The sequence below is a fragment of the Amblyomma mixtum genome, chromosome 8 (assembly GCF_055824585.1).
Source record: "Amblyomma mixtum isolate Tamu chromosome 8, ASM5582458v1, whole genome shotgun sequence".
In the NCBI taxonomy this organism is placed as follows: Eukaryota; Metazoa; Arthropoda; class Arachnida; order Ixodida; family Ixodidae; genus Amblyomma; species Amblyomma mixtum.
Window position 1 is genome coordinate 40315140 of NC_143019.1, and position 26131 is coordinate 40341270.

The window sequence follows — 26131 nt, forward strand, 5'->3', positions numbered from 1 at the left end:
AGCCCTGTTGGCATTCAGGGCGCGTTTATTGCGTAAAAACACAGCAGAACGATTCAATACAAAGCTCTATGTTCACATGCCAACGTGCAGTAGGGTATCTTTTCGAACAGGGCGATGGCTCACGGCCAATGAAGAGAGCGGAAGGAGAAGAGAACAAAGGGACACAGCGCTGTGTTGTGTCCCTTTCCTTGTGCCTTGTGCCATCGCGCTCTTTCGTAACCGGCATATAAAACCAACTCGCTTATCAGCTCATGCTTTCGAGTTTATTAAGGCGAAAGCCTTTAATGGCTCATACTGTCGTCCGTTAACAAAGCATGGCACACTCGTTTAACTCGGGAACTAATAAAAGATAGGAGAAAACCAATGGTTGTTTCAGATAGAGCAGAAAAAAATGAACCTAGAAGCCAAGTTTGATGACTGCAGATTAATTAGTTAATTAATTATAGACGCAAATATCGAAATTGCGTCGAAATAGCGCGGGCGTCGATATAGCCACGGGAAGGATGTGACGCCACATCCACAGGAAGTCGTCACGGCATAGTGAAAATTGTCACAGAATGGTCAGAAAAACGTAGGATTTTTGTAAGATTAGATGGGAAAATGTGTAATTAACACTTAAGATCCCCGAAAGATGTGTAGTTTGGGTATCGATATAGCCACGGGAACGGTGTGACGTCACATCCACCGGAAGTCGTCACGGCATAGTGTCCTCGGCTTTCGCCTCTCAACACTTTAGTTGCCAAAGTGTCCTCGCAATTTTTTTTTTGCTTACCCTGCACTGTGTTTACACTGAAAGTAGCTTATTTCTAAATACAGATCTCGCAGTTAATCAACACGTGTCTTCATAGTTACCGTACGTAAACTATTCTGCCTTGCAAGCCGTAGGAGAGTAATGCATGTCCAGTTGACGCTGTTATTCCCATATACAAGCGAGCGGCTGCAAATACGACCACTAAACACCACCCGAGTTTCACGAATGCACCGCGCGTGGTACTTTCCGGATTGACAAATAGTTATGACAGAATCACGGTCACTGCTGTCAGCTATCGGAGTATCACGTGGACTGCAGTCACCACTACGTGACAGGAGCAACCACAAATTGGCTCTTTCAAGCCTTCCACTTTAAGAATGCAAATGTCTGTTAAGAAATAAAATATTTGTGTGCCCGATTCTAATTTTACATGCCTATGAATCATGGCCTTACCGCAGTATGTGTGAAGTTTACTTACTCTGTGCCCTAGCTATCATTGTACTAGGGGGATGGGTGGGGGGATGCTCAAGTCATAATCAGTCATAACGCAAAAAGTCATAACCAGGTGACTAGAAATATATCTCTTCGTGCGGAAAGAGTCACTGTGTATTGAAGCCTCAACGAAAGATAAGTGTGCAACTAACGCCTGTTTTCAAGGATACCGCAATTCTTTCTCATGCACCCCTTGTTCTTCGCGCCCAAATGAGGATGAAAACAGCTCGCCTTTTGTGTTACACATCTGTGTTCTGGTGCGGGAAGCCTGAGCATCCATAAACTGTTCCATTATTTAGGCTCTCTGCTTTGAATCCACCCTGAAAGCTTAAGAGCTTAAACTACACTTTTATTCGGAGGCTACAGAGGAGCGATTAAACAAATAAAGCAATAAAAAAATCACATCGAGAAGCAGCTGAGCATTTGATGATGGCGGTTGCATCCTTGCGTAAGGGCTGCAAGCATTGCCTTTGAATGCTGTTGTTCGACGCAGCAAAAACAAAAGAAACAAAAAAGTGCATACGGGGAATGAAGTCAACGATGCCACAGCACTGCGAACATGTGCTCGACGTCACGAGACTGGCAGCAAAGCTATCCGTCTTCTTACTCGTGTCGGTGTTTATCTCTAGGTACGCGGAATCTCGGTGGTGCTTCAGTGCCGGTGAGCCCGTAGCATGTCCTTTTCTGAAATATTTTTTCGTGCGTTACGCTTCACTTAGAACCGCTTCACTGCATCAAGAGCGACAACCTGTCAACTACATTAGGATGTAATAAAATGTAGTCGTTGGGCTAGTTAGGTGTTAATACTATGGAATTCAACAGTACAAAACGAAGACAAACCACATAGACAGTAGGCGGACGAACGCCGCACGTCCGGATTAAGTGTATTTTCGCAAAAAAGAAGGTCAAGAAAGAAGAAGCATCATACGCATGCGCCACAAAGTAAAAAAAAAAGATAAGAATTATTGCGAACTAATGCAGCAAGTGTCCACACTAACTTAATAGATTTCATGCACAGCATAAAGTAAAGTAAACTACTGTCGCCGCCAAGAACAGGCACAGAGGTGTCATTTTATTTATACGTATACAGGGTGTTTCATCTAAGACTACATAATTTTTAAAACCGGGCTTTCTGAGTTAGAAGAGCGCTCTATGGTCGCAACGCATGGAGCTTGGTCGGTTGGCGACGGTGCGAACGCCAGTCGTCGTCGCTGCGCCGCCTCGTCGCGTCGCTTACTTTTTCGCGTACATGGAGCTCAGTCTTTACAGAACATAGGAAAAAATTCTTTGTTATTTTTTTATAGCATGTCAATTGGATTGCTGTGACTTCTAGTCAAAGCCATCCTGCATCTTGAGAACACAAGTTCTTTGCGAGATATATTATAGGACTTGCTTCGCAGCACCAATCTTGGCTGTTCTTGAAAATGATGAATCGTAGGAAAGAAGTCCTTAAAAGTTTGCCAGCAAGCTTCGTGAAAGCGCATCAATTTTGGCGCGATGCAGCCAAAATTTGTCGAGCCACAGCGCCGAGGGTAACCGCGTTTCCGAAATTCTAAAAACTGGTATGGATATTCGTCTTCTCGTCAACTTCCATCTGCGGCGTGAAGACTCGAAATTCTCCGTTTCATCGTTGTCGTTATCGTGAATGCAATTCTGCATTCCCGCGTTCATAAAATATAGGAAAAAATTCTTTGCCATTTTTTATACCATGTCCGTTCGATTCCTGCGACTTCTTAGTCAAAGCCATTCTGCATCTTGAGAACATGAACAGATGTTCTTTGCGAGATATATTACAGGGCTTGCTTCTCAGCACCCATCTTGACTGTTCTTGGAAATGATGAATCGTAGGAAGGAAGTCCTTAAAAGTTTCGAGGCAGCGGCACCAGCATACACCTATATAGCTGTATCCCTAAACTTAATATCGTCGTCTGAACAGACGTAAATATTAAAATCAAGTCCCCTCTTTTTCCCTCCTCATCTTCGGAATGTTAGCCATTCGTGAGTGCGCCCCAAGCACTGCACGCGACCCTGCAGCAGCTGTTATGTTTCCTTTGCCTTTTTATCTTTTGCCTGCGAAACCATGCTGTGACATTTGCAGAGAACATCGACCAAAGCTGCGTGAACAAAGTGAAAGCACGGTTGGGTCTTAACGGCTCCGAAATTGGCGTGAGTAAAATGAGCTTTCACCGTTCACTAATCGTACGAATATCACCTCTGGCCGGTGTCCAGCATACGTGCAGAAACCCGGCCCATATGAACCTCAACATGGATCAGTTTTATGAGCCCGCCTCAAGTTCTTTGACCGTTCCAGTTATGTATGCCCAGTTGAAGATCTGTGCTTCAGGGACGGCACCACACTCTACACACTAATACGCCTATATGGAAGTAAATAAAAAGGGAGTAAGCACGTCCTCTGGCGCACTCCCTTTTGATAAAAGGGAGTGCAAGGAGTGGTGTGTTCCGGTGTCAGAACACCCCCCCCCCCCCCCCCCCGAAATTTTATGAGCACTGCATTCCCCCTCCCCCTCCTTTAGGTCTTTTTTTTCGCCCATGCTATTTACGCACCGCATCGATATACTAAAATGTAAAAACAAAAATAAGGAGTGTCGGTTTTTTGACAAAAATGGTGCCTGTTCTGAAAACCAGATGGCGACACAACTCTCTTTATTTTTTAGTTTTACCGGCGGCATATAACCCACCCTGAGAAATATTTCTGGCTACGCCACTGCTCCGTGGCATTGCTTTTGATAAATATAAAACAAATTAACAAAATGCAGGGAAGATGCATACACACAGTTTTCATATGAAGTCACGGGCGCCATCTTTGGGGGCTTAGGCTAGCTTCCACAGTGCACGCGGGAACCGGTTGGCGTTAACCGGATTAGGATATTGCCCAATCTTTCGCAGCCCTTTCTGGACCCAAAGATGGCGGCTGCTATGACGTCGGTGAAACTAATGTATACCAGCGAATTAGGGGCTGGGCCTAAAGCGGGACGCACTATCATGAAACATCCTCTTCGTCAAAGTCTGATGTTCTGGCGAAGCTTTTGGCGGCCAGAAAAATGTGGAAGGATGGCGTTGTCGGTGGCGCCCCGCAGTATTCCGTTGTCTACCATAATTGTCCTTAAGCGCCTTATGTTGTTCGTATACGAAAACCACAAGTTGATGCGACAGTCTACTCATATGCACAGTTTTGGACCAATCAGGATGGCGAATTTTGTCACGTGGTTCGCAGGGAGGTTTCGCTAAGTGGTGTGGTTAACCACCTCTGATATGCAACGCATCTTAGTTTCTTCGCATGGTTGTTACAAGCCCATCACGCGTTGGCAATTGTACACTCCCTAATAAAAATATCTTTACACAGACTATGGACTGCCCGTAGACTTTTGTCAATAAATTCTGTAGACTGCCTATAGACAAATCCTAGAGAATAGCCTATAGGCAATACAAATACTAAGACGGTCTTTAGACAACATATAGATTTATGGCCGTATACACTTTTAGAGGACTTTTGTCTATAGGCAGTCTATAGACCGCGAATAGACAAAAGGCCATAATAGGCAGTCTATAGACTGCGAATAAACAAAAGGAGTGGAGGAATAGAGTCTATAAGAAGTCTGTGGACTGTCTACAAACCATAGAGAATAGACCATAGATAATACAAATCTTCAAACAGTCTAGCGGTCTTTTATCTATAGACAGTCTATAGCCTGTGAATAGGCAAAGTATATAGCTATAGGAAGAGAATAGAGTCTATAAGATCTATACACTTCTTATAGACTGTTGCCTTCCTATAAAAATCTTGTCTATCAACTCTATAGAATGCTTATAGGAAAACCCTAGAGAACAGTCTATAAGTAATACAAATCCTAAGACCGTCTACAGACAACATATATATTTAAGGCCATATGCACATTTAGCGAACCTTTGTCTCTACAGAGTCTACAAGAAGTCTATAGACTGTCTATAGACCACATTTAAAAGGGCTGTAGGCAACGAAGAACATCGTCACTTCTTTTTCCCCGTGATCACGTGTCCCGCGCTTTGATCACGTGCTCGTCACGCAGGGCTTCGGCGGCAACCTGACGATGCAAGACCGCGTGGTGCTGACCGGATGCTTTAATGAGCTGCTCCGAGGCGTCCAACCTGAATGCGTAGACGCCAACTTTGTGAGTAAGACGAAGGTAGAGCTGACCGGTTCCCGTAATCGACTGACTATCGCAATCTAATCTAATCGCAGACCGAGCTTCGTGATCGTAATCAAAATTCATTTTCGCGGGAGCTGCGTTCGGGCCTACATCACGACAGCAAGACAACTTATCCTGCATGGTATTTGCAAGGTTCCGCGTTAAAGCAGTTTAAGTTAAGTACAGAAGCCGCCAAAAACTCAGGCGGTTATATATAGTTGATCGCTTTTTGCCCTGAAGCGCTTTCTTACGGTTTGGTGATAACAAGAATGCTGTGGCGTCACGCGTTTAAATTTATCAAGGCCCCAGAATACGGTGCTGTTTCCTCCACATCTTACTGCTTATATCAAGGAAGCGGTTCTTCTCTTCCAAATAGGAAGTACGAAACATCGAACTGTGCAGCCACGGCAAGGGCGTTGACGACGCTCACAAGAAAGATTTCTACTTAAACTAAAAAAACTAGAAAAGAACAGGAAAGCCAACGAATAGGTGGGACACTGCAGGACTGCAAAGCAGGCACTTTAAATAGAAAGGAATAAAAAGGGTGTAACCTCTCCTCTCGCGTGCACTGGAGGACAGCTTATTTCTTTTTTACTCCCATATAGGCATCTGTGTTTACAGTGAAAGGCAAACGATAACAAGGAAGAATAGGTAGACAAGTGAGAGGAAAGGAAATGAAAGAACAGGGCAGGGATGAAACGAGAAGCAAAAAGGAAAAAAGGATAAGAAAAATATACGAATTACAATTTTTTTTTCATCGCTACAAGTAAGCCCCGAGCGTTGATCCAAAATTAAATGCTCTCACTAAAAGGACGCGGGAGGCATAACACCAAGAACAAATAGCCATCCGCAGTTCAGAACAGGGTGCGTTGAATGTACGACGAGAATATATAGCTTCTTTTGTGGCTCCCTTATGCTGCCTTGTTTGACCGGGCATTTGCTATAGCATATACACATACCGCTATTACCTTTATGATTTCGTGAAATTAACTTCACTACAATTTCCAGGTCTCCGACTTGTACGCCTGCGTATTTGACTATTCAAGCGCGGCGAAAGAGGTGAGTTATCATCATCAGCAGCATCATCATAACTACGATTATCATGGTCGTCAACATTATCATCAGCAGCAAGGCACCCATCACCAAAACCCCATCGTCATCAAAGCTGTCTTTGTCGTCGCCGTCATCCTTGCAGTTGTGATCAGCCGTGTTATCAACATTCACCATGTTGTCGTCAACATTGCCATCAGTCCATCGCATGTCTATATTCTAGGCACTATAGCATGTCAAAGGCTTTCGTTATAATTTACAGATGTACTTTACAGGTTCAGATAGAAGAATTGGTACATGACGTTCATTGCTGTCACATGTCCTGCAAATGTGATTCCGAAGGCAGTGTCCATCGTATTCACCCGTATATCTACCACCTATTCGGGGCGCCATATTAACGCATGACTATGACTTAGAGTGTATTTCAGGCTGCTTGTTGTTTTCTGATTATGTGTCCGTTCTGAGCGTACGATCTTTGATCGCAAAACGTAACGTTAGGTTCGACTCGTAAAGAAAAAAGATAAGAGTTAAACGAGGCACCTAGGCACGAAACCTCGGACCGGAATGCATTTTTTATATATCCTAATCATAACCTATAGGCGTTGCCATGGCAACGCTTTGCACTTGGCTCTCTTTGAAACCGCACTAAGATACCATCGATGACTCATGCTGAAGGAGGTCAAGCCTGCAGCTTGTATTTGATGTTTGCCTCAGATTCAAGTCTGTAAGAAGAAACCTCTTATGTCTTATGATGTGGCGCTTGTGTGAGCTGACAGGCTAGAATGCAGAAAGATTAGTCGATAAAAAATGCTAATCATAGTTTTTGTTCGGGCTTTCGATGATGCATGAAAAATATTACCTTATAATTTGCGCAGAAACCTGATCCCGAGCAGTGCCAACCTCATACAGAAAGCTGCGACTCCTCCTCCGATGTCAATGAAGTTGTAAACTAAAACAATAACGGGACAAGAAGACTCGAAGCTTTTTTATGCTCTTTCTGAAACACTGCGCACGGACTGTTCTTTGAATTCGTGAGCAGTAATAATTCTTTTTTTTCCCTGCAGCTTAACTTTCCTACATACTTTTGCTGAAGCATAAATATTAAGTTAAAACTATTTATTCCGCCGCAGGGGCTGAGTGGATTTGTTGCTCGTCTACCAAGCTCGAGTTCGCAACTTTTATCCCCACCAGGGCGTCCGCATATCAGTAAAGCGGAAATGTAGACGATTCCCGTCTTCCTTCATGCGATGTCACTGCATGTTAAAGAGCCGGAGCACCAGGGTTCGAACCCGACCGCGGCGGCCGCGTTTCGATGGAGGCGGAACGCGAAAGGAGCCCGTGTGCTGTGCGATGTCAGTGCAAGTTAAAGATCCCCAGGTGGTCGCAATTATTCCGGAGACCTCCACTACGGCACCTCTTTCGCTCTTTCTTCTTCCACTCCCACTTTCCTTTCTTCCCTTACGGCGCGGTTGAGGTGTCCACCGTGATATGTGCGACAGATACTGCGCCATTTCCTTTCCTCAAAAACCAATTTGCCAATTTTTGTGTTAAAGAACAAGAGGTGGCTCAAAATTCATCCGGAGCCGCTTGCATCAACGTGCTTCATAGAAGTGTTGCTTTATCATGTAAAGGTACCAGTTAATCAATCAATCAATCAATCTACTGACCGATAGATCGATCATGTGGCTCTTAGCTTCATTCGGTGTACGGGGTAAAATACGGAGGTTCACTCCAGGCACACCAGCACTAACATATAGTCTCAGCAAGTTGCCCCCGTGTTCAGATATCTCACGGCAAATGTCCCGTCATGTCCAGAACCATAACAGGAAAGTAATTGAACATCTGCAGCTGCTTGAAATGGTGACTAAAAAAAGCCCTATTTATATGGAGAACTGTGGAGCTCCGGAAGGAGAGGATTTTATCTCAGAGATGACTGAATCCGGCTTTCTTTCATATGTACACATAACAGTGATGATGTATATGCCTTGCTCCGCATGTTTCAGAAAATGAAGGCGATGAAGATGGACAGTCGTGACAGCGCTCGGAAACTCGGACAAGAGTTCACGGTACGTGTCACATTCACTTCGCGCCAGGTTGGTTGAACACGCACATACACACCCACAAGCACACGCGCACACACACGAACGCAAGCACGTACGCACCCACACACGTACACACGCGCGTGCACGCTCACACACACACGCGCGCGCACGCACACACACACACACACACACACACACACACACGCACACACACACACACACAAGCACACACGCGCGCGAACGCACGCACGTACGCACACGCACACACACACACGTGCGCGCACACACGCGCGAACGCACGCACGTACGCACACACACACACACGTGCGCGCACACACACGCATACGCACACACGCGCGCGCGCACGCACACACACACACAGGAAAGCATATGCAGCACTATAGGCCACCAACAGCAGTACCTGTCTGATGCTGGCTTCTGGTTATTTTGTTTTGGTTATTTTTTCCATGTCCATTACAATGAATGTCTGCCTCAAATTCTTCCTCCTCCTTATTTTACACAATTCCCTGGTGACATGGTTCAGGTGGTGAGATCGTCATCACAAATATCCTTTAATCACAATCTTTTCCTCTCCCCTGCATTGTGTGACGCGTTCAATAAAACACATCTTTATATCGGGTCTCAACGAATGCAAATAAAACATTACTCGGTGAAATGTTTTAGGGTAAACCCCCGGGTGGTCTGGATTTGTAATAAGGGAGTAAGTACTCGTTGACAAAACATTGATTTTTACCTAACAAAGAGAAACCGTCAAAAAGAGCTAGGGTTTTCATACATCGTCACCGTATGCTCGTGTGTCAAGTAAAACGATTCTGCTTGCAATGACGCTCCTCCTTAAAGCGAAGCACCTGCAGGTACGAGCAACGCGAAGGAGAACTCTCATTTCGTCCTCAAGAACCAAATTTATCTTTAAGCACCAAACTCGAAAAGACACTAATTATTCGCATTTTCTGCTTGGCAGAAAATTGCAAACTCATGTAATATGGTACAAGTTTGAACGTCCGGTGCTGAGTGGGTAGGGTTACGTAAAAAATTAATGGGTCACGTGACACGCTATCATTAGTTGTGCGACCTTGGTATGTGATGACGTCGTTTCATGAAAACGGCGACCACCAGGCATGCTACGCGGGACGGAATTTGTACGTGGCGGAATTTCTCACGCTATATACCTATGTCCAACTGTCTAACCTGTATCAAAGTGCACTGTCTCAACCTGTCCGCAGGAATGCCTCAACCGACGTTTGATACCGTGGACAGAAGACTTCTGGGCAAAGTGCGTTCCTCTCTGTTCTTTGTGAATTCATGCTTTGTTTCGCATTTTTTAGCCATATTCTATGCCCGATGCCATCCCCCCTTCCCACGTTCTTTGTGTGCCGGACAACCAGTGGTTATAGCATAGATAATCTTTTAGAAGCTTGAAAAAAAAAACAAACGAAAACGTAAGAGTACCGTTTCATATAGGGCGCCACTAGCAGTATAAGACTTTATTCGGGCCCAGCACTTAGGCGGCTAAGACTTCGATGGCCTGCTACACGTAACAGGCGCCATTCATCCTCACCCTCAGCACCAAGTCAGCCATGTCCATGGCAGTGTGAGTAGGACGTTGAGTTGAATTCGGCGAACGAGTCTAATGGATTTAAAGTTTCAAGTTTATTTTATTTACATCATAGATGTGGGTAGGTACGGGTTAATTCCTCAGTCTAATGGATAAATTGCGGATAGAGAAAGATGTGGAGCGGGAATGGTTTACCTTTTCAAGCATAAGTTGTCTTAATGGGAGGAGACATTTTTACTTGTTAGATGGCTTCCATCCTGGAAGGAGCCAGGGAATTGCAGGGATCAGGTTTAATGCAACGCGGGCTAGTTAGTTTTCCAGCTCGTTGCCTGCAGTCCCGGCGTGGCCAGGAGCCCGTTGGATCTAGACGGAGGTGCGGGGAATAGAAGAGAGTGCATCTGATAATTTGTCGCGGAGTATGGACGGAATATGGCGGTGTTGAAGGGCTCGAAAAGTTGTCTGTATGTGGTAGGGTTAGGTTGAGTTGCAAGCTACCGACTACCGACTGCTGAGCACTATTGTTGAACAAAGCTGAAATTTGGGCGAGTTGGTAAGTGTTCATCTTTGGGGGAACAGCGCAACAAAGGCGAGGCACACAGAAGACATGCGCTAGCTGACTGTTCAACCCGTTATAACGAAGTTGAAGAGGCCCGCGGTGATCCCTTCATTATAGCCGTAGCTTCGTTATAGCCCGTGTTGACAGAGCTTCCAAGGGGAATCGTCATTCCTTCGTTATATCCATTATTTCGTAGTCAGTCGCTTCGTTATAACGAGGTTCGACTGCAATTGTAATACATCCAGGGTAGGCGTTTAGGGTGGCGAAGAGTACGGCTCGTGGGTGATGGTCTGGTGTTGCGACTGGTAAGGGAGAGCGAGGGAGAAGTGTGCCTCGCCAACCTCGGTGCGAGCTGCATCTGTGTATATGGTCACATCGTGTTCGAGTGGGTCATCATGAATAGCCTGGGATCGATTCCGGCTTGGATTTAGATGGCTGCGGACATTTCTTGGTATGGCTGCGATGCATTTTTCGGTATGGGGTATGTATGCCGCTCCCAGCTCCTCGCCGCTTCGCTGCCCCAGCGCGGGCGGAGAAGAAAATGTCACGTGGTACGTGCGTCACGGAGTGACGCGATATGATGGGCGTAGCTGCGCGCTTTCCGCAAGTGCGCGGTTTTCAAATGGCGCAAGAATTGGCCAAAATTTGTTCAGTCACAGTGGTGAGAGTAATCGTCTTTTCGAAATTCTAAAAACTCATATGCCTGCTGCCAACAGACAGCTACAAAGCAATAATTGCAATCAGGCGCTTGGAGTTAAATTGTTAACTATTAGAATTCAGTTAATCGCTTTACTAGTTAGCACGATTCGCCTGTTTTCTGATGTCCGCCTACACCGATAATGCTTTGCCACAAAAAGCTTCTCTTTACCTCAAAACATCAATTTTAAAAAATTACTGACGGGCTTCCCTTAAACACCTGGAATGTTATCTTTGAATGCAATATATAGCTTCAACTTATAACGGATTTCACTTGGTCCTATTCACTATTATTGAATGCTAGTCAAAACACGAAATAAAATGCTAATTATGAAATAATGTTTCTCTAAATTAATATTAATTCAATACAACTAAAAAGCTTCGCTTTTTTCACGTATCCTGGTGAGCGTTAACCTGCGCACTACACAAAAATACGCCCATATAGGAGTTAAAAGGGAGTAAGCCGTCCTCTAGCCGTCCTTTAGCCGTCTTCTAGCCGTCCTCTAGCACACTTCCTTTTATAAAGGGAAGTGCTCTAGAGTACAGTTTCGTTCCTTTTTACTCCTTTCTGTTTAGAGTGTGCACACCCGGTATACATTGACCAGTGGCATGTGTGCTTTCCACGCTCCGATATTCACGCTTTTTTTCTTCTCTTACTTTCGGCTGCAGGAACACCACCGTCGCAGACCCTGGGCTCTTCAGCTTTATGAGGGACGTTGACGAGGATGACAGCGCTGATGCGCCGCCATGACTGCTTTCCCTTTGGCTGTACATACGCCAACCCCGATGAGCAATCAGAATAAAGTTGCGATGCGTGGAATATGTGTTTGTTTTGACATTCTTTACGAAGTGAGGCACTTTGCTAGTACACACTCCGGTGTAGTATATCGTGGCAGCCGGATCGTCATCACCATCAGCCTAACTAGGTCCTCTCCCATATCCCTCCAATTAAGCCTTTCCTGTTCCAGCTGTGGTCACCGATTCAGCCCCGCGAACTTCCTAATCTCAGCCGCCCACCTAACATTCTGCCGCCCACTCCTGCTACGCTTACCTTCTCTTGTATAAATTCTGTTACCTGAAGCGACTATCACTTATATGTCTTAAGTACTATATTTGAACTTCCCATGCCCATTCCTTCTTCTTGATTTCGACTAGGATGTCATTAACCCGCATTAGTTCCCTCACCCTCACTGCCCTCTTCCTGTCCCTTAATCTTACCCTTATCATTTTCCTTTCGAACGCTGCGCTCAAAACTGGCAAATATTATCTTTAAAGATATGTCGATGCTTATTGGATGATCCAGCCATCCACTGTGTGCCTCTTTTTATAATTGGTCAGAGAATAAACTTCAATTAAGACATCCTAGTGGAAATCAAGAAGTGGGCATGAGCAAGGCATTAAAAGCGAAAACAAGAGAAACGGAGTGGGATTCTAAGAGAAGGCAAGCGTTGAAGGGGGCGGCAGGAAGTGAGGTAGATGGATAAGATTGAGAAGTCTGCGGGGATAGGGGGGCTGCAGCTGGCAGGTGGTACGGCATAACGACAACAAGAACTGCGCTTGGAAAGTACAAGGAACGAACTCGGACTAAGAAACGCTAACACCAAGACATAGTGAATACTGCGCTCCATCTTAGTTTTCGCGCCTTTTTATTAAAGTCTAGTGTTCGCTCTCACTGGCTTTTAAGCCCATAGTTCCCAATAACTTCATTTCTCGATCTTAATCGGGACAGACGTGTAAACGACCCACTAAAAATAGTCTCACCGCGTAGCTCCTCCTCATTCTGATCATCATACGTCGGCCTGTGCCCTGCCCCAAATAGAAGCCGCTGCCCTTTGCAAAGAATAGAAGGAATTCCGCGGTTTCCTCGATCCACTGCTCTGACCCAAACGCAATCGCCCTACATGGCGGAAAAGTCGCCACCAAAGGCGCCGCTCCGAGTACGTATACAAGCGGGCTGCTTTGCTTTCAGGGCGTGTAAGCAGGGGCAGCAGCCGAAGAAGCAGAACGCAGAGGAGTCCCGCCCGCACCCAGTTCGACTTCGCTATGTAAAACCCGTCGGCGCCTCCGCTCCTCCAACTCAAGGAAAGGGGGAGGGGAGAAAGAAGTCTATCGCGGGACGTGATTGGGAGATTCATAGCTGCGGTGCTGGCGAGACAAAAAGGAAGCCAGGTCAAACATCGAAGCGCGAATCGAAAGCGCGTCTTCGCAGATTCGTGTGTGCGGTGGGAAACCCGACACCGCCTTTGTTCCACCTCGAGCCGCCGCCGCCACTGTCAGCTGGGGACCTTCTTAAGCATTCGGTTCTCATCACTGACCTGTACTACTCTGTATGTCTCAATACTAAAACAGTGCAGTGGTAAGCAAGCTAAGGAACTGGCCCCAGCCGTTCGTGGGGATGGGCACAATCGTGAGCAATGTAAAAGAGAACAAACTTTCATGATTCATTTATTGCTTACTACGCAATTATTCGGTCAAATGCTTTTAGGGAATCCCCCAAGGTGAAGTAGATTTGTAATAAGGGAGTAATTCATCCACCCAAGCGCAGCCATACGGTTGCTCAGGAAAGCTGTACAGCTTCGTGATCAATTCGCCCTTGCTGTATACCTTATGCTAGCCGTCTCGGCAGGCTCAGTTGGTAGAGCAACTACTCCGGTGAAGCTGTGGTCCTGGGTTCGAACACCGGAGGCGAACTGGCCCCAGCCGTTCGTGGGGATGGGCACAATCGTGAGCAATGTAAAAGAGAACAAACTTTCATGATTCATTTATTGCTTACTACGCAATTATTCGGTCAAATGCTTTTAGGGAATCCCCCAAGGTGAAGTAGATTTGTAATAAGGGAGTAATTACTCACTGGCATCCACCCAAGCGCAGCCATACGGTTGCTCAGGAAAGCTGTACAGCTTCGTGATCAATTCGCCCTTGCTGTATACCTTATGCTAGCCGTCTCGGCAGGCTCAGTTGGTAGAGCAACTACTCCGGTCAAGCTGTGGTCCTGGGTTCGAACACCGGAGGCGGAATAATTTTTCTTTGGCTACAACGTTGTTTCTGCGGATTTTTCTGAAACACTATATATGGCTGCACTTGAGTGAATACTAGTGAGTAATTACGCCCTTGTTTCATAATTACTTGCGACAGAGCTTTTTTTTTGTTTTCTAACTAGTTTTTCTCTTATAGTATAATATTCCAAAGCCATTCTCAAATTTAGTGCAGAAATAATCATAAAATCGCAGTTTTTAAAAGTTCGTTCCCCCTCATACTGATCACTACTGCTATCTTAGAAAGAAAGAAAGAAAGAAAGAAAGAAAGAAAGAAAGAAAGAAAGAAAGAAAGAAAGAAAGAAAGAAAGAAAGAAAGAAAGAAAGAAAGAAAGAAAGAAAGAGAAAGAGAAAGAAAGAAAGCAAGAAAGCCTAAGGGGTCCATATTTACCCATTGACAACAAAACCGACGCCAATACGCATATAATTTAGCCAAAAATACAACACTTGATTGTAGACTTAAACAACTAAATGACAGTCTGCAATCCTTTGAACGAAAATTTAAGTATTTACTGCGCAGTACAGTACGTAATTCTCATGTGATCAAAGTTTAGATCTTATAGAACATGCAAATGAAGAAACCTGAAAATACCCCACACTAAGTGCGTAAGACGATGTATATGTTTTACACAAAACAACCTAAGAGCAACAACAGTGGATATTACAAAACAAATTATGGAAAAGTACAAGCATATATACAAGTTCTTATTGCGAACTGAGTTTCTGATTGGCTGCCGTCGGCTCATAGCTTCCACAATGCTGCACGGTTGTCAGTGTGACTCAAAGCGTGAAGCCTTCCTCAACAGGAAAAAAAAATATAAAAGCACGAAAGTGCACAAAAGTTGACAGAAACGGTTTTACAGCCCTCACTGCGCCCACCCGTGTCTCAGGCGGTCGCTGTGTGGGTAGATAAGGTTCTCAAAACGACCACTTAGTGAATGTAAATCTTAATCTCTTATCGTGGGCCTTCCCCTGAGAACCATCATCGACTCAAGCCTCTTGTTCGCACAGCACTTTACGACCTCCATGCCAGGCGCGACGCTGTGTGGCGTTTGTTTCCGTTGCTTTGTCTCGGTCGTGCCTTCCGCAGACTATTTTGTGCAGCGATAACTGTGCAGCGGCCCTATACTATAATGAACAAATGGCGTTTGCACGTGACCGCCAACTTCCGCGTTTTATCTGGCCGCCGATAAAAATATTATCTAGGTAGGCCTGGGCAATGAAGGCCCGGCACTCCACCCGGAGATATGGCTAGAGGATGGGCTTTTCGGTTTTTAGTTTTTGATGGTTTGGTTTGGTTTATGGGGTTTAACGTCCCAAAGCGACTGAGGCTATGAGAGACGCCGTAGTGGAGGGCTCCGGAAATTTCGACCACCTGGGGTTCTTTAACGCGCACTGACATCGCACAGTACACGGGCCTCTAGAATTCCTCCTCCAAAGAAATTCAACCGCCGCGGCCGAAATCGAACCCGCGTCTTTCGGGTCAGCAGCCGAGCACCATAACCACTGAGCCACCGCGGCGGCGTTTTTAGTTCTTGAAAATTCTGCAGACTTTTTTGTTTTTTATTTCAGGATCCAAGTTTCGGTAGATATTACATTCGACGAATGAAATGCCGACTTTTCTTGGTGATTTAATGCATCAATCGTGTGTGGTAAAAATTCAATTGAAGTATCTTCGTCATGATGAACAATTTACTTACCAGCAATTACCTTGCAAATGGTAGTATTTCGAGCTGTGCTCATAGAAGAAATTTCTATCGTTATTCAACTTAGTGACGCAAGTTAAACAAGGTAGCCGGTAGACAAACATGCAAGTAGAAATTCACTTCTAAAAAATACGATAGCATGCTGAGTTGTTGCGCTGAGTAGAGCGCGAAGGCGGCACATCACGTGGTTTGTGTGTTGATGGCTGCTAAGGAACTGCCGCTCAATCGTTGCGGCATCCAGAACATACTTTTTCGTGACGCTCATGCCCGGTTTCGTGTCACTGTCCCGCATGCAGTTGATTAACGTACTTTAATCGACTAACTGCTAACCCATACAAGCACAGCAAGATGTTCCATCAGGCTTTCGAACTGAATGTCATTATTGTAAGGAGAGAGCAGGCCTATATGGTATAATATGGGCCTGTCAAGACAACCCAATTATAGAAACCATACTAGACCTGACGCTTGATTAGTGGGAGGACGCGTTTGCCAGCTCTAACCTTGACCGCCAGAGAGGGCTTGTGGCGAGGGCTCGGGCGGCGGTGGAGTGCTGCTTATGTTGTGTAATGGGGCGCCGTGGAATCGGATGGAGTAGTGGGCTTAAGCAATAATGATGATAATAACGAGGATGAAATATGATGACGATGGCATTGGTGATGGCAGTAACAGTGATGGCAGTATTTAGTTATACAGTGACGGTCGCTGCCAAGCAAGGTAGAAAGTCTGCGAGAGAGGCTGAAAGCAACAGTTGCGAATGGCCAGCAGAGACGAATGCGCCGCAAGAGGGCGTTGCCACAAACACGCACAAAAAGAAATTTAACGAAGAAGATGACACATGTGCAGTGTGTGGTAGATCTGTGGAAACAATTGAACACCTCATAATCAAATGTGATGGTATCCATCCGGATGTCGATGCAGGCACAGTCACTCTTTCTGAGGCATAGAGTTTCTTACTATTACCTAGAGGGAAAGCTGGCGGCGCTGCACTTCAGCCGCCATGGACGCTCAAAGCATCATGGGGCGGTGAGCTACTTGTTGCAGGACAGTCGTAGTTTTTCGGGAACACAGAGTGTCATTACTAAGACGTTTCATTCCGAAAACGCTGCCCGTGTGCGCGCAGACGACTTTCGCGCGAACGCAGTGTGCAAAAGCCATAGTAGTGAAAACGCGACGACACACGACGCCAATAAAAGGTTTTACTCTTCCGAAATGCCATTAAAAAACTTCTTATAGTATTTAAGCAACAACATTTTTTTGAAAACATATTTACCTTTAAAAATGCGCCTCTTAATTACGAAATATTAGTTTTTATAGTGTTCATTACTTGGCCAATAGGAGAGCGAGTCGTCTCTTATTTTGGGCAAACTTTGCACTTAAATGCTTTTCTGCTCGTTCGTTGCAATCATTAGACAAGATATTGAATGTTAGGGCGTTTGTAGTTATCAAACAGGTTTATTTTTCTATTATTTTTTGGCCAAAAGTTGCAGTTCCGCAACAAGTAGCTCACCGCCCCATGATGCTTTGAGCGCCCATGGTGGTTGAAGTGGTCTCGAGGGGTCGCCATGCAAACTCCCATAGACGGGCTGCCAGCTTTCCCTCTAGGTAATAGTAAGAAACTCTATGTTCTGAGGCCCTAGGGTTTAAAGGTAACAATGGTCATGTAAATAAATCTGCAGTGGAAGTCAGCAAAAAGCGATTGGAGGATTGGTGGCTGAAAAGCAGAGATGTGGCATAAGGTTAACACAGTAAACAAAAAATAAAGAAAGAAAAGCTGAGCATGGTGGCAATTGCCACCACCCCGTTTCAAAGGGGGCGCTCCTATCCATCCATCCATCCATCCATCCATCCATCCATAAGTAACAAACAACGTGCAGGCTTCCTGAAAGATTCTCCAGCCAATAAGGCGATGACCAAATCGTAACCCAACCAGCTGCCAGGAGCTGCAAACCAAAAAGTATGCCGGAAGTCACGTGCTTTCGCAAGAACTACCGGTAGTCTTTGGCAGACGCTGGGCGCAGCGGTGTCGTCTGCTGCATTGTCTGCTTCGCATGCGCAAGCGTGCTGAGCCGGCGGTCAGGTAGAAGGGGGAAGCAGGGTGGAGCATTCACGTCCGGCTTCAAAAAAATGTGACGTAACCAATTCTTTTGAATTCTTTCCTTCCTCCAATATACACACCTTAAGTACGTACTTTCGTGCCTCGCCGCCCTCTCTTTCACGGTTGTCGCCTATTCTTTTCTTCTGTTGAAGAATTCCTTCATTCACTGGCCGCACGTGTGACCAACTTTTCACGCTCACCGGACTTTCACGGTCTCCGACAGGGCACGGCTTCCCTTTTCTTGTTATTTTTAATATAAATAAACTACGAGACCATAGAAAGACGATCGCGGACAATGGGAAGACACCTGAGCGGTGAAAAGAGGCCGAACAACGTGAGCACTAACCCGTGCATGCAATGATTTTCGCTCAGAATTTTAATGTTTTCGATTGTTTCTCTTTTTTTGTGTCGATGTACTTTCATTGAGGTTTGTTATTATACTAGGCGGCCTAAACCATGTGTCTGAGGTCCGGGAGGATGTGTAAGTGGGCGCTCGGTATTTCCCGCGGAAAAGTGCGCCCATGCTACGCTCCGCTGCCGCCTCACTCAAAAGCACGAAGCTTGTCGGATGGAAGGAGAGATCCGTGTCGCGTCTCAAATGTCCTGCCGTTATGAAAGTTCGCGAAATTAAAAAAAGATTGCACGAAGCTAATTGGTGCATGAAAGTACAAACAAACTCGCGCAGTTTACGAAGTCGACTGTAGTAAGTACTCGGGTTGTGCAGAAAATTACTGCAATTTATCAAAAGTGCCGAGTACGCTGCGGCCTTTGGTATTTTGCAGCAAATGCCTTTAGGGACCATTTTAAAGCTTGAAGTACACGTATGTAGATAAAATCGAGTGGTCGCGTGGTTATTTCATTCAGCGAATTTTTACTTGAGCGAACATGTCTTCAATGTCCCCTAAATTTAATTGGTTCAAGGGACACTGCTGTTGCGTAAAAGGCGGGAGATTGGAAATGGGGGGGGGGGGGAGGAAGGACGCGAGGGGGACAGTGCATAAATAGGTGGGACCACTCGTGAATCGGGAAACGAAAAAATAATCTTCAACATTTGCAAACTTTTGTCTGTACAAAGGCCAGGAGTGAATGGGACGAAAGAAGGAAAAAAAGTTGGATGAAATGATTTCGGGGTTTCAACTGCGGCCACAAATTTTCTTTTTTCTTTTGATGACGTGGTTAGAAAAATTGGAATACAGAAATAGAAAATGTAGTGTACAAAGCTCTCCCCTGTCCTTTCTTGCTGTCGCTCCCCTCTATACTTCTCCTCACTATCCTCTCCCTTTCCCTTTCATTTCCGCCGGCTGCAGCTCGGGTGCTTAAGATATTAGATAGCAATTGCCGCGGCCGGCAACACTCTTTTGCTTCACTTTTTTTATTTACTTTTTTTTTAAATAAACCACTACCACCAATAGAAAATGCAGCCAGAATCCCTGCCCACCCACCCGCACTACTTGCACTTATGTTTCCTCCTTCTTTCTCTAATCGATCAGCAAAGAAGAAAATTTAAAAAAAACTACCTCACGAGGTGTAACGGGCTCACCGAGACTGTGTGAAGCTTGACTTTGAAAGTGACCTTGGCAAAACCTAGCAGAGCAACAGCCTGTGCAGAAAGAAAATAAATATTGCCGCGAGTGGGGTTCGAACCCGCGGCGGCGCGAACAGCTCAGCTTCGCTGGCCACTGCACGAGGGCACAATGCTCGTGCTGTGCTTTGCATATCGTCGTCTTCATCAACTTCCATCTGCGGCTCGAACAGATAAGATCAGCTTAACCTCGATCAGTTAACCTGAGTCCAATGTCGTCGCCAAACGTGCAGACGAAAAAGCCAACCGGGCCATTCACGTCTACTCGGTTTAGCTAAGTTAAAACCCGACCACTTTAAAAAAAAAAAAAAAAGCAGGGAGCGGCCTTCGCTTTCCCTGTAGCCTCGGCTACACGAATGCGACATAAGTCGATTCCAGTCAACTTTTTGACGGGAAGAGCAGGTTTTGAGAAGGAAAGGCGTGACTCGTCCTCTACTCTCTTCCTCGACGTTTCTAAACTTTCCCTCAAAAAGTGGACAGGGGCAACACCCCCTAAAGAATTTTGGCAGGGGTCGACTACTGTCGCATTCATGCAAACGCGGCACGTGTTAACACGTGGCAAAGTCCATTGACATACGCGGAGGGGTGAGCCGGATGTGCCATGACTCAAAGTGACGCTTTTTGCTCCACGGCCAAGACGTTCACCTCTTCCAAGGATATGGTCGGCACGCTCGCAGTGCTCGGCGAGGGGCTTGCCTTTCTCCCTTTGTTCCCCTTCTCACTAGCGCGGTAGCATACTGCAGGTGTCACCTAGCCTCCCTACCTTTCCGTGCTTGTTTTTTCTCTTCCAAGAAGCTTCGTCTCCTGCTGCCTACAATCTACGAATGTCATGCTCCTCTCTCTCTGTACTTCTCCTTGCTGTCTTCTCCCAGTCCATTTATTTCCGCCGGTCGCAGCTCATAAGATATTAGATCATTTTTGCACTTCTTTAATAATAAACCATTACTACTACATGCCCATCGAGAGCTGCCGGCTACCGCGGTGGGCAACAATGGCGACCGGCCGCCGTGACGAGGGAAACATGGAGTTGTGGTTGAGTGCGCAGCGTAGGCCGTGGCACACTCCACATAAAGAGCAGGTGTATGGAAAGAGTGAGGGAACAGGTGGGGCAAGCGTGAGAGGAAAGGGAGCGAGAGAAAGAGTAATGGTAGAAAATAAAAGAAAAAATAAACAAAGTATTCGTCGCTGTCCGTCTCGTCCGCAGAGCTGCTTACGCAGAAGGCGTGTCCTCTTCTGCGGTGTGGCCGGGCCGGGGCGATGTCACGAGTAGTACGTGTGTGCACTCTGCTGAGCGTACTGTGAGCGTCAGTGTCCCGCTGGCTTGGATTTGGACTCGGCTGGCCGCGGGGATTTCTTTCTGGCCCTCGTGTTGGTGGCGAGTAAAGGTAAGCCTTTTTTTTGCAGACAACGATTCGTTTCAATTCCCGAGCATTCTACTACGAAATTGATTTTTCGGCCTCGTGATGACGGCCGCATTTCGACGAAGGTGAAGCGTAAGGTAGCGAAGCGCCGAGTCATTCTTTCACGGTGACGTTGATTGTGGTACACTTCGTCAGCTCAAATTTGCTCTCACCTCAGCAGTTCCTTCACTTCCTAAGTGCCTCCATCTGCACGTGAAGCCACGCTGCGCACTAACAATGAGCATGCGACCAAGCGGTTGGCTAAAGTACGGGGCGAAGAGTTTCAAGGGAACTCAAGTTGAGGGGTGGTGTTCTCCCTGCGGTTTCATGCGCTTTTACAGGATGTTTACGAAGCCTCTCTCTTGGCTGCCACAACGTGCCCGATGAGAGATCCGTTTCGGGCCGGACTGGTCGACTGGGCTCCGCTTCAGGCAAAGAAACCGAAAGGTTTCGCGCAATGCAGAGTTTGTTGATCGCCGCGAAACGAACTTTCGTGGGGTCATGGCATGTGCCGGTTGGTTTCAGGTGGTCTACAGAAATGTACCAGCTCGCGTAACAATGTACCCTGCGTACCAACTTGCCAACAGTCTACGCTGTTGTACTACAGAAAAAGTTTCCTCGACAGTGTCAGTGTAATATTGTCAAGTACGACAATATGGCAATGATAGCAGTGTCAACAGTGCCGGTCGTAGGAAACAAGAAGCACCTCCTTGCTTCAGGCGTCATTGTCAAGTTATGATACATTCGCCTCTTCTAGCTGGGCACCCACACGGCAATGAATATCAGAATTTATTTCTTTGGCAGTCAAATAGCTGGGAACAATGGGCTGTTGCGCACAAGTTTTTAAAAGATGTCTTTAATTTCCACAAAAATGGAAGGAACGAGGGGAACGGGTAACGATGCTGAGGCCAGTTGGTTGATCATCTTCCCAAGCGTATACGCAACTCAGAAAACACAAGAGGGCACAATGACACACACACAAGCGCGAACTTGCTGTTTACTACTTATCGATATGGAGGGGGGGGGGGGTATCTATACATAAACAGTGTCATAATCGAAAAATACCGTCATGAATGAACATAACCATTCCCATATTGTCCACTACCCCGCGTCTAGCTTGACTTCACCCACCCAAGAAATCTAAAGCAGCATTGTAACCGGTGCAAACAAGATTGCAAATCCTTATTAGACAAAACCGTAATAGTAAACAAGGAGAAAGAACGAATTGAAAAGAAATTGTGAAAGCTTTCTTTTTATAGAAACAGCGGACAAAGGAACATGTAAGTACATCATCTGTCGACCTCACAAAAAACGCGATAGATGTGACAGGAATCCAGATGAGGGGTTGTGGACAGTATGGAAATGGTCACGTGCATGCATGACGGCGTTTTTGTGATACTGAGAGAGAGAAAAAAAAACTATTGTAAAAGGAATTCGGGGCACGCCCCAGGGTCCCCGCACGACCCCACTGCACTCAAGTGTTTATGTTCCATAAGGTCCATACACTGGAAGCCCGGCCGGTGGCGATGGTCTGCACGGCCGGGTCCTCCGAGCGCAGCAGGGTCCCCCAGTCCTCCCAGGTCTTGAGGTTCTCTAGGTCCCGCGGGGGAGGGTCCGCCGGGCAGAGTGAAAGAATGTGGAGGGAAGAGGCGAAAGGTTCTGGGTAGGGGTGTGCGAATATCAAATTTTTCGAATACGAATCGAATAGGAATACTTTATTCCGAATATCGAATTGAATATCGAATAATCAAGGACAGATGCATTTAACCACTACAAAACATTTATTTGAGCACCCAAGAACATCACAGTTCAACTATCGATGATTAAATGAACAAAAAAGGTGTGTGTGGCTGCACAAAAGGTATCAAAGTCTCGAACATTATTCTTAGAAGAGTGGAAATATCAGAGAGGATGGCTAGTACACAGCATTGATTATGGCTAGCTTGCCATCAGCACAAAAGCGCGTTGCTGGGATGAGCATAAAAGGTTGTCCTGAAGGAAAACCAGCTGTTCCACATGGTCAGGCAGAAGTAGTTCCCTTCTAGCCGGAACGACTTCTCCAGCCACAGAAAATGCCCTCTGACTTGGCACTGACCTGGCACGTATTATGAGGTACTTCGTGCACAGCTCTGACTATTGCAACTTCGCAGGTATAGCCACAAAAAAGCTCACCAGCGCAGTTAGCTACGGCATGGCCCTTGGAAAAATTCGAAGGAAAAATTTTCCTTCATCCATGCGCATTGCTCTGGGCGCCGCCATGTTTTTATGTCTGTGTCGACAGGGCTTGCGGACCGAAATGAACGCCGGTGCTCACAATGAATATTCGGCTAGATACGAATATTTCCGTCGGGTCGAATATTCGAAAGAACACGAATACTTGGATTTCGAATCAAATACGAATACTAAAAATATAATATTCGAAATATATTCGAAAATTTCGAATATTCGCACACCCCTAGTTCTGGGCATAGGGCGCATGCCGGATTGGGGAGGGAGGGAAGATAGTGGGCTAGGGGTGAGGGGAGAGTGTGTGTCTGTAGTCTGCGCCAGAGTGTTGCTTGTTTGTTATCTAGGGATGGGTGCGGTGGAGGGCAGAGCTGGCGTGAGGCTCTGTAGGCCTGCGTCAGCTCGCTGAATGAGTGCATGCGCTCCTTCGTGAATCCCCGATCAGAGGCCAACTGAGCCCGGTTTAAAGAACCTCGGGCTAAAAGGTTGGCGGCTGTCGCTTCATCACCCGTGCGGGCAGCGTCCACCCATACGGCGTCCGGCTCAGAGCCGTACGCTCGATGGAGTGCCTTCGCACGGGCTCTGCGGCACTGCTCATGGTGGGACGGGTGAATATTCCTCGGGAGCGGCCTGATGAGGAGCTCCCGGTGAAGGGGTCGTGGGATGGCGAGGAGGGTTGGGTCGTTGGCCGGTATTCTGATTCCGAGGGAGTCCAGGATATACCGACCTGTGGAGGTTTGTGTGAGCCTGATGTATTGGGCCTGTCGGTGGGCCTCCACCAGTTCCCCGATCATGTTGTGGAGGCCCAGGCCTAGTAATCTGTCTGTGGGTGTGTTGAGGGGAAGATGAAGTGCTACTTTGAATGCTTTGCGAATCAAAGCATCCAAAGCGTTTATGTCATGTTTGGATAGTTGTAAGTATGGGGTAGTGTACAGCCCACGGCTGAGGACAAAGGCATGAATGAGGCGACATAGGTCGCGTTCCTTCATGCCTCTATGATGCCCCGAAACCCTGTGGATGAGGTGCGATATCGCGCCTACAACCTACTTGAGTTTCTTGAGGGTGGTGGTGTTTTTGCCATCGTTCTGGATGTGCAGGCCCAATACAAGGAGGGTGCCAACCTCAGGTAACGGGTCACCATTCAGTTCAATGGCAATGGGGGAGCGGGGACAGCGGTGGTTCTTAGGACGGATGAGGAGCAGTTCGGGCTTCTCTGGGGAGCAAGACAGTCCGATGGTCCGTGCGTAGAGGCGAAAGCGTTTTCCGCACCACTTTGCTTATGTGACACTGGTGACGTCACCACTGGATGACGTCACACATAATTGGTTGGTTTATTGGGGCTTGACGTCACAAAGCAACTGGGGCTATGAGGGACGCTGTAGTGAAGGGCTCCGGAAATTTCGACCAGCATTCGTTAACGTGCATTGACATCGCACAGTACACGGGCTTCTAGAATTTCGCCTTCATCGAAATTCAGCCGCCGCGGCCGGGATCGACCCCGCGTCTTTCGGGTCAGCAGCCGAGTGCCGCAAACACCGAGCCACAGCGGCGGGGCTGATGACGAAGTAATGACAAATTACTAATTAGTGACTAATTAATAATTAATGACTAAATACTAATTAAGTGCTAATTAATGACACTTAACCTTCGCCTTTAGGAGTGGAACGCGACAGCGTGTTGTAGCGCTGCCAGGCAGTCCACGGAACGCCACCACCCGTTCGGCGCGATGCCTTGCCCTTTGATCGCGACGCTTTTTGAGGAAAGGAAATGGGGCAGTAATTCTCTGTCATCTCGGTGGACGCCCGAACCGCACCGTACAGGAAGGGAGGAACGCCACCACCCCTTCGGCGCGATGCCTTCCCCTTTGAACGCAACGCTTCTTGAGGAAAGAAAATGGCGCAGTAATTCTCTGTCATCTCGGTGGACACCCGAACCGCACCAATACTTCTAGTTCACTGTACCATAAGGGAAGGGAGACACGCCACCACCCCTTCGGCGCGATGCCTTGCCCTTTGAACGCAACGCTTTTTGAGGACAGGAAATTCTCTGTCATCTCGGTGGACACCCGAACCGCACCGTAAAGGAAGGGAGGAAGTGGGAGTGAAAGAAGAAAGAGGGGCCGTTATGAAGAAACTGAAAATTGAAATAGAACAAAATCTCCAACACGCGATCGATATTGTCCAGGATTACGCGGAATGGGCAGGACTAAAATGCTCGCCAAGCAAATCCGAACTTCTGGTGATCCGGGAAACGCGATACCAACGCAGGAAACATTCACGTACTGGTAAATGAGACTCCGGTAGCCAGAGTTGACAAAATCAGGGTCCTAGGACTTATAATACAGGACAATAGAAAGAACACAGAGACAATAAACAGGCTTAAGTCCACAATTAACATGACAACCAGGCTCATAAGGCGAATAGCTAACAAAAGGCGGGGAGTCAAAGAGAAAGATCTCTGCCGAATGGTTCAGGCTTTCGTGATAAGCAGAATAGTTTACGCCGTTCCCTACCTCAAGCTAGGGCTGGCGGAACAGAACAAAATAGATGGGATCATAAGGCAGGCATATAAAGCAGCATTGGGGCTGCCCCACTGCACTCCTACGGAAAGACTTCTTAAACTGGGGATCTACAACACCACCACGGAACTATGCGAGGCACATATATTTGCGCAATTAAGGAGGCTTGCGACCTCACCCCCGGGCAGAAAGATACTGAGCAACCTAGGATTACATGAT

General features: G+C 46.6%; 1 protein-coding gene across 1 annotated transcript; it reads left to right on the forward strand.

The window, feature by feature from the left end:
- The first annotated feature begins 1717 nt into the window (after window positions 1–1717).
- Window positions 1718–12137, forward strand: LOC149332196 (uncharacterized). Its single transcript, XM_089555710.1, has 7 exons — window positions 1718–1904; window positions 3342–3409; window positions 5311–5412; window positions 6439–6489; window positions 8484–8546; window positions 9767–9816; window positions 12020–12137. The coding sequence occupies exons 1-7, from the start codon at window positions 1718–1720 to the stop codon at window positions 12099–12101; spliced, it is 603 nt and encodes a 200-aa protein (XP_089411836.1). The 3' UTR covers window positions 12102–12137.
- The last annotated feature ends 13994 nt before the right edge of the window (window positions 12138–26131 follow it).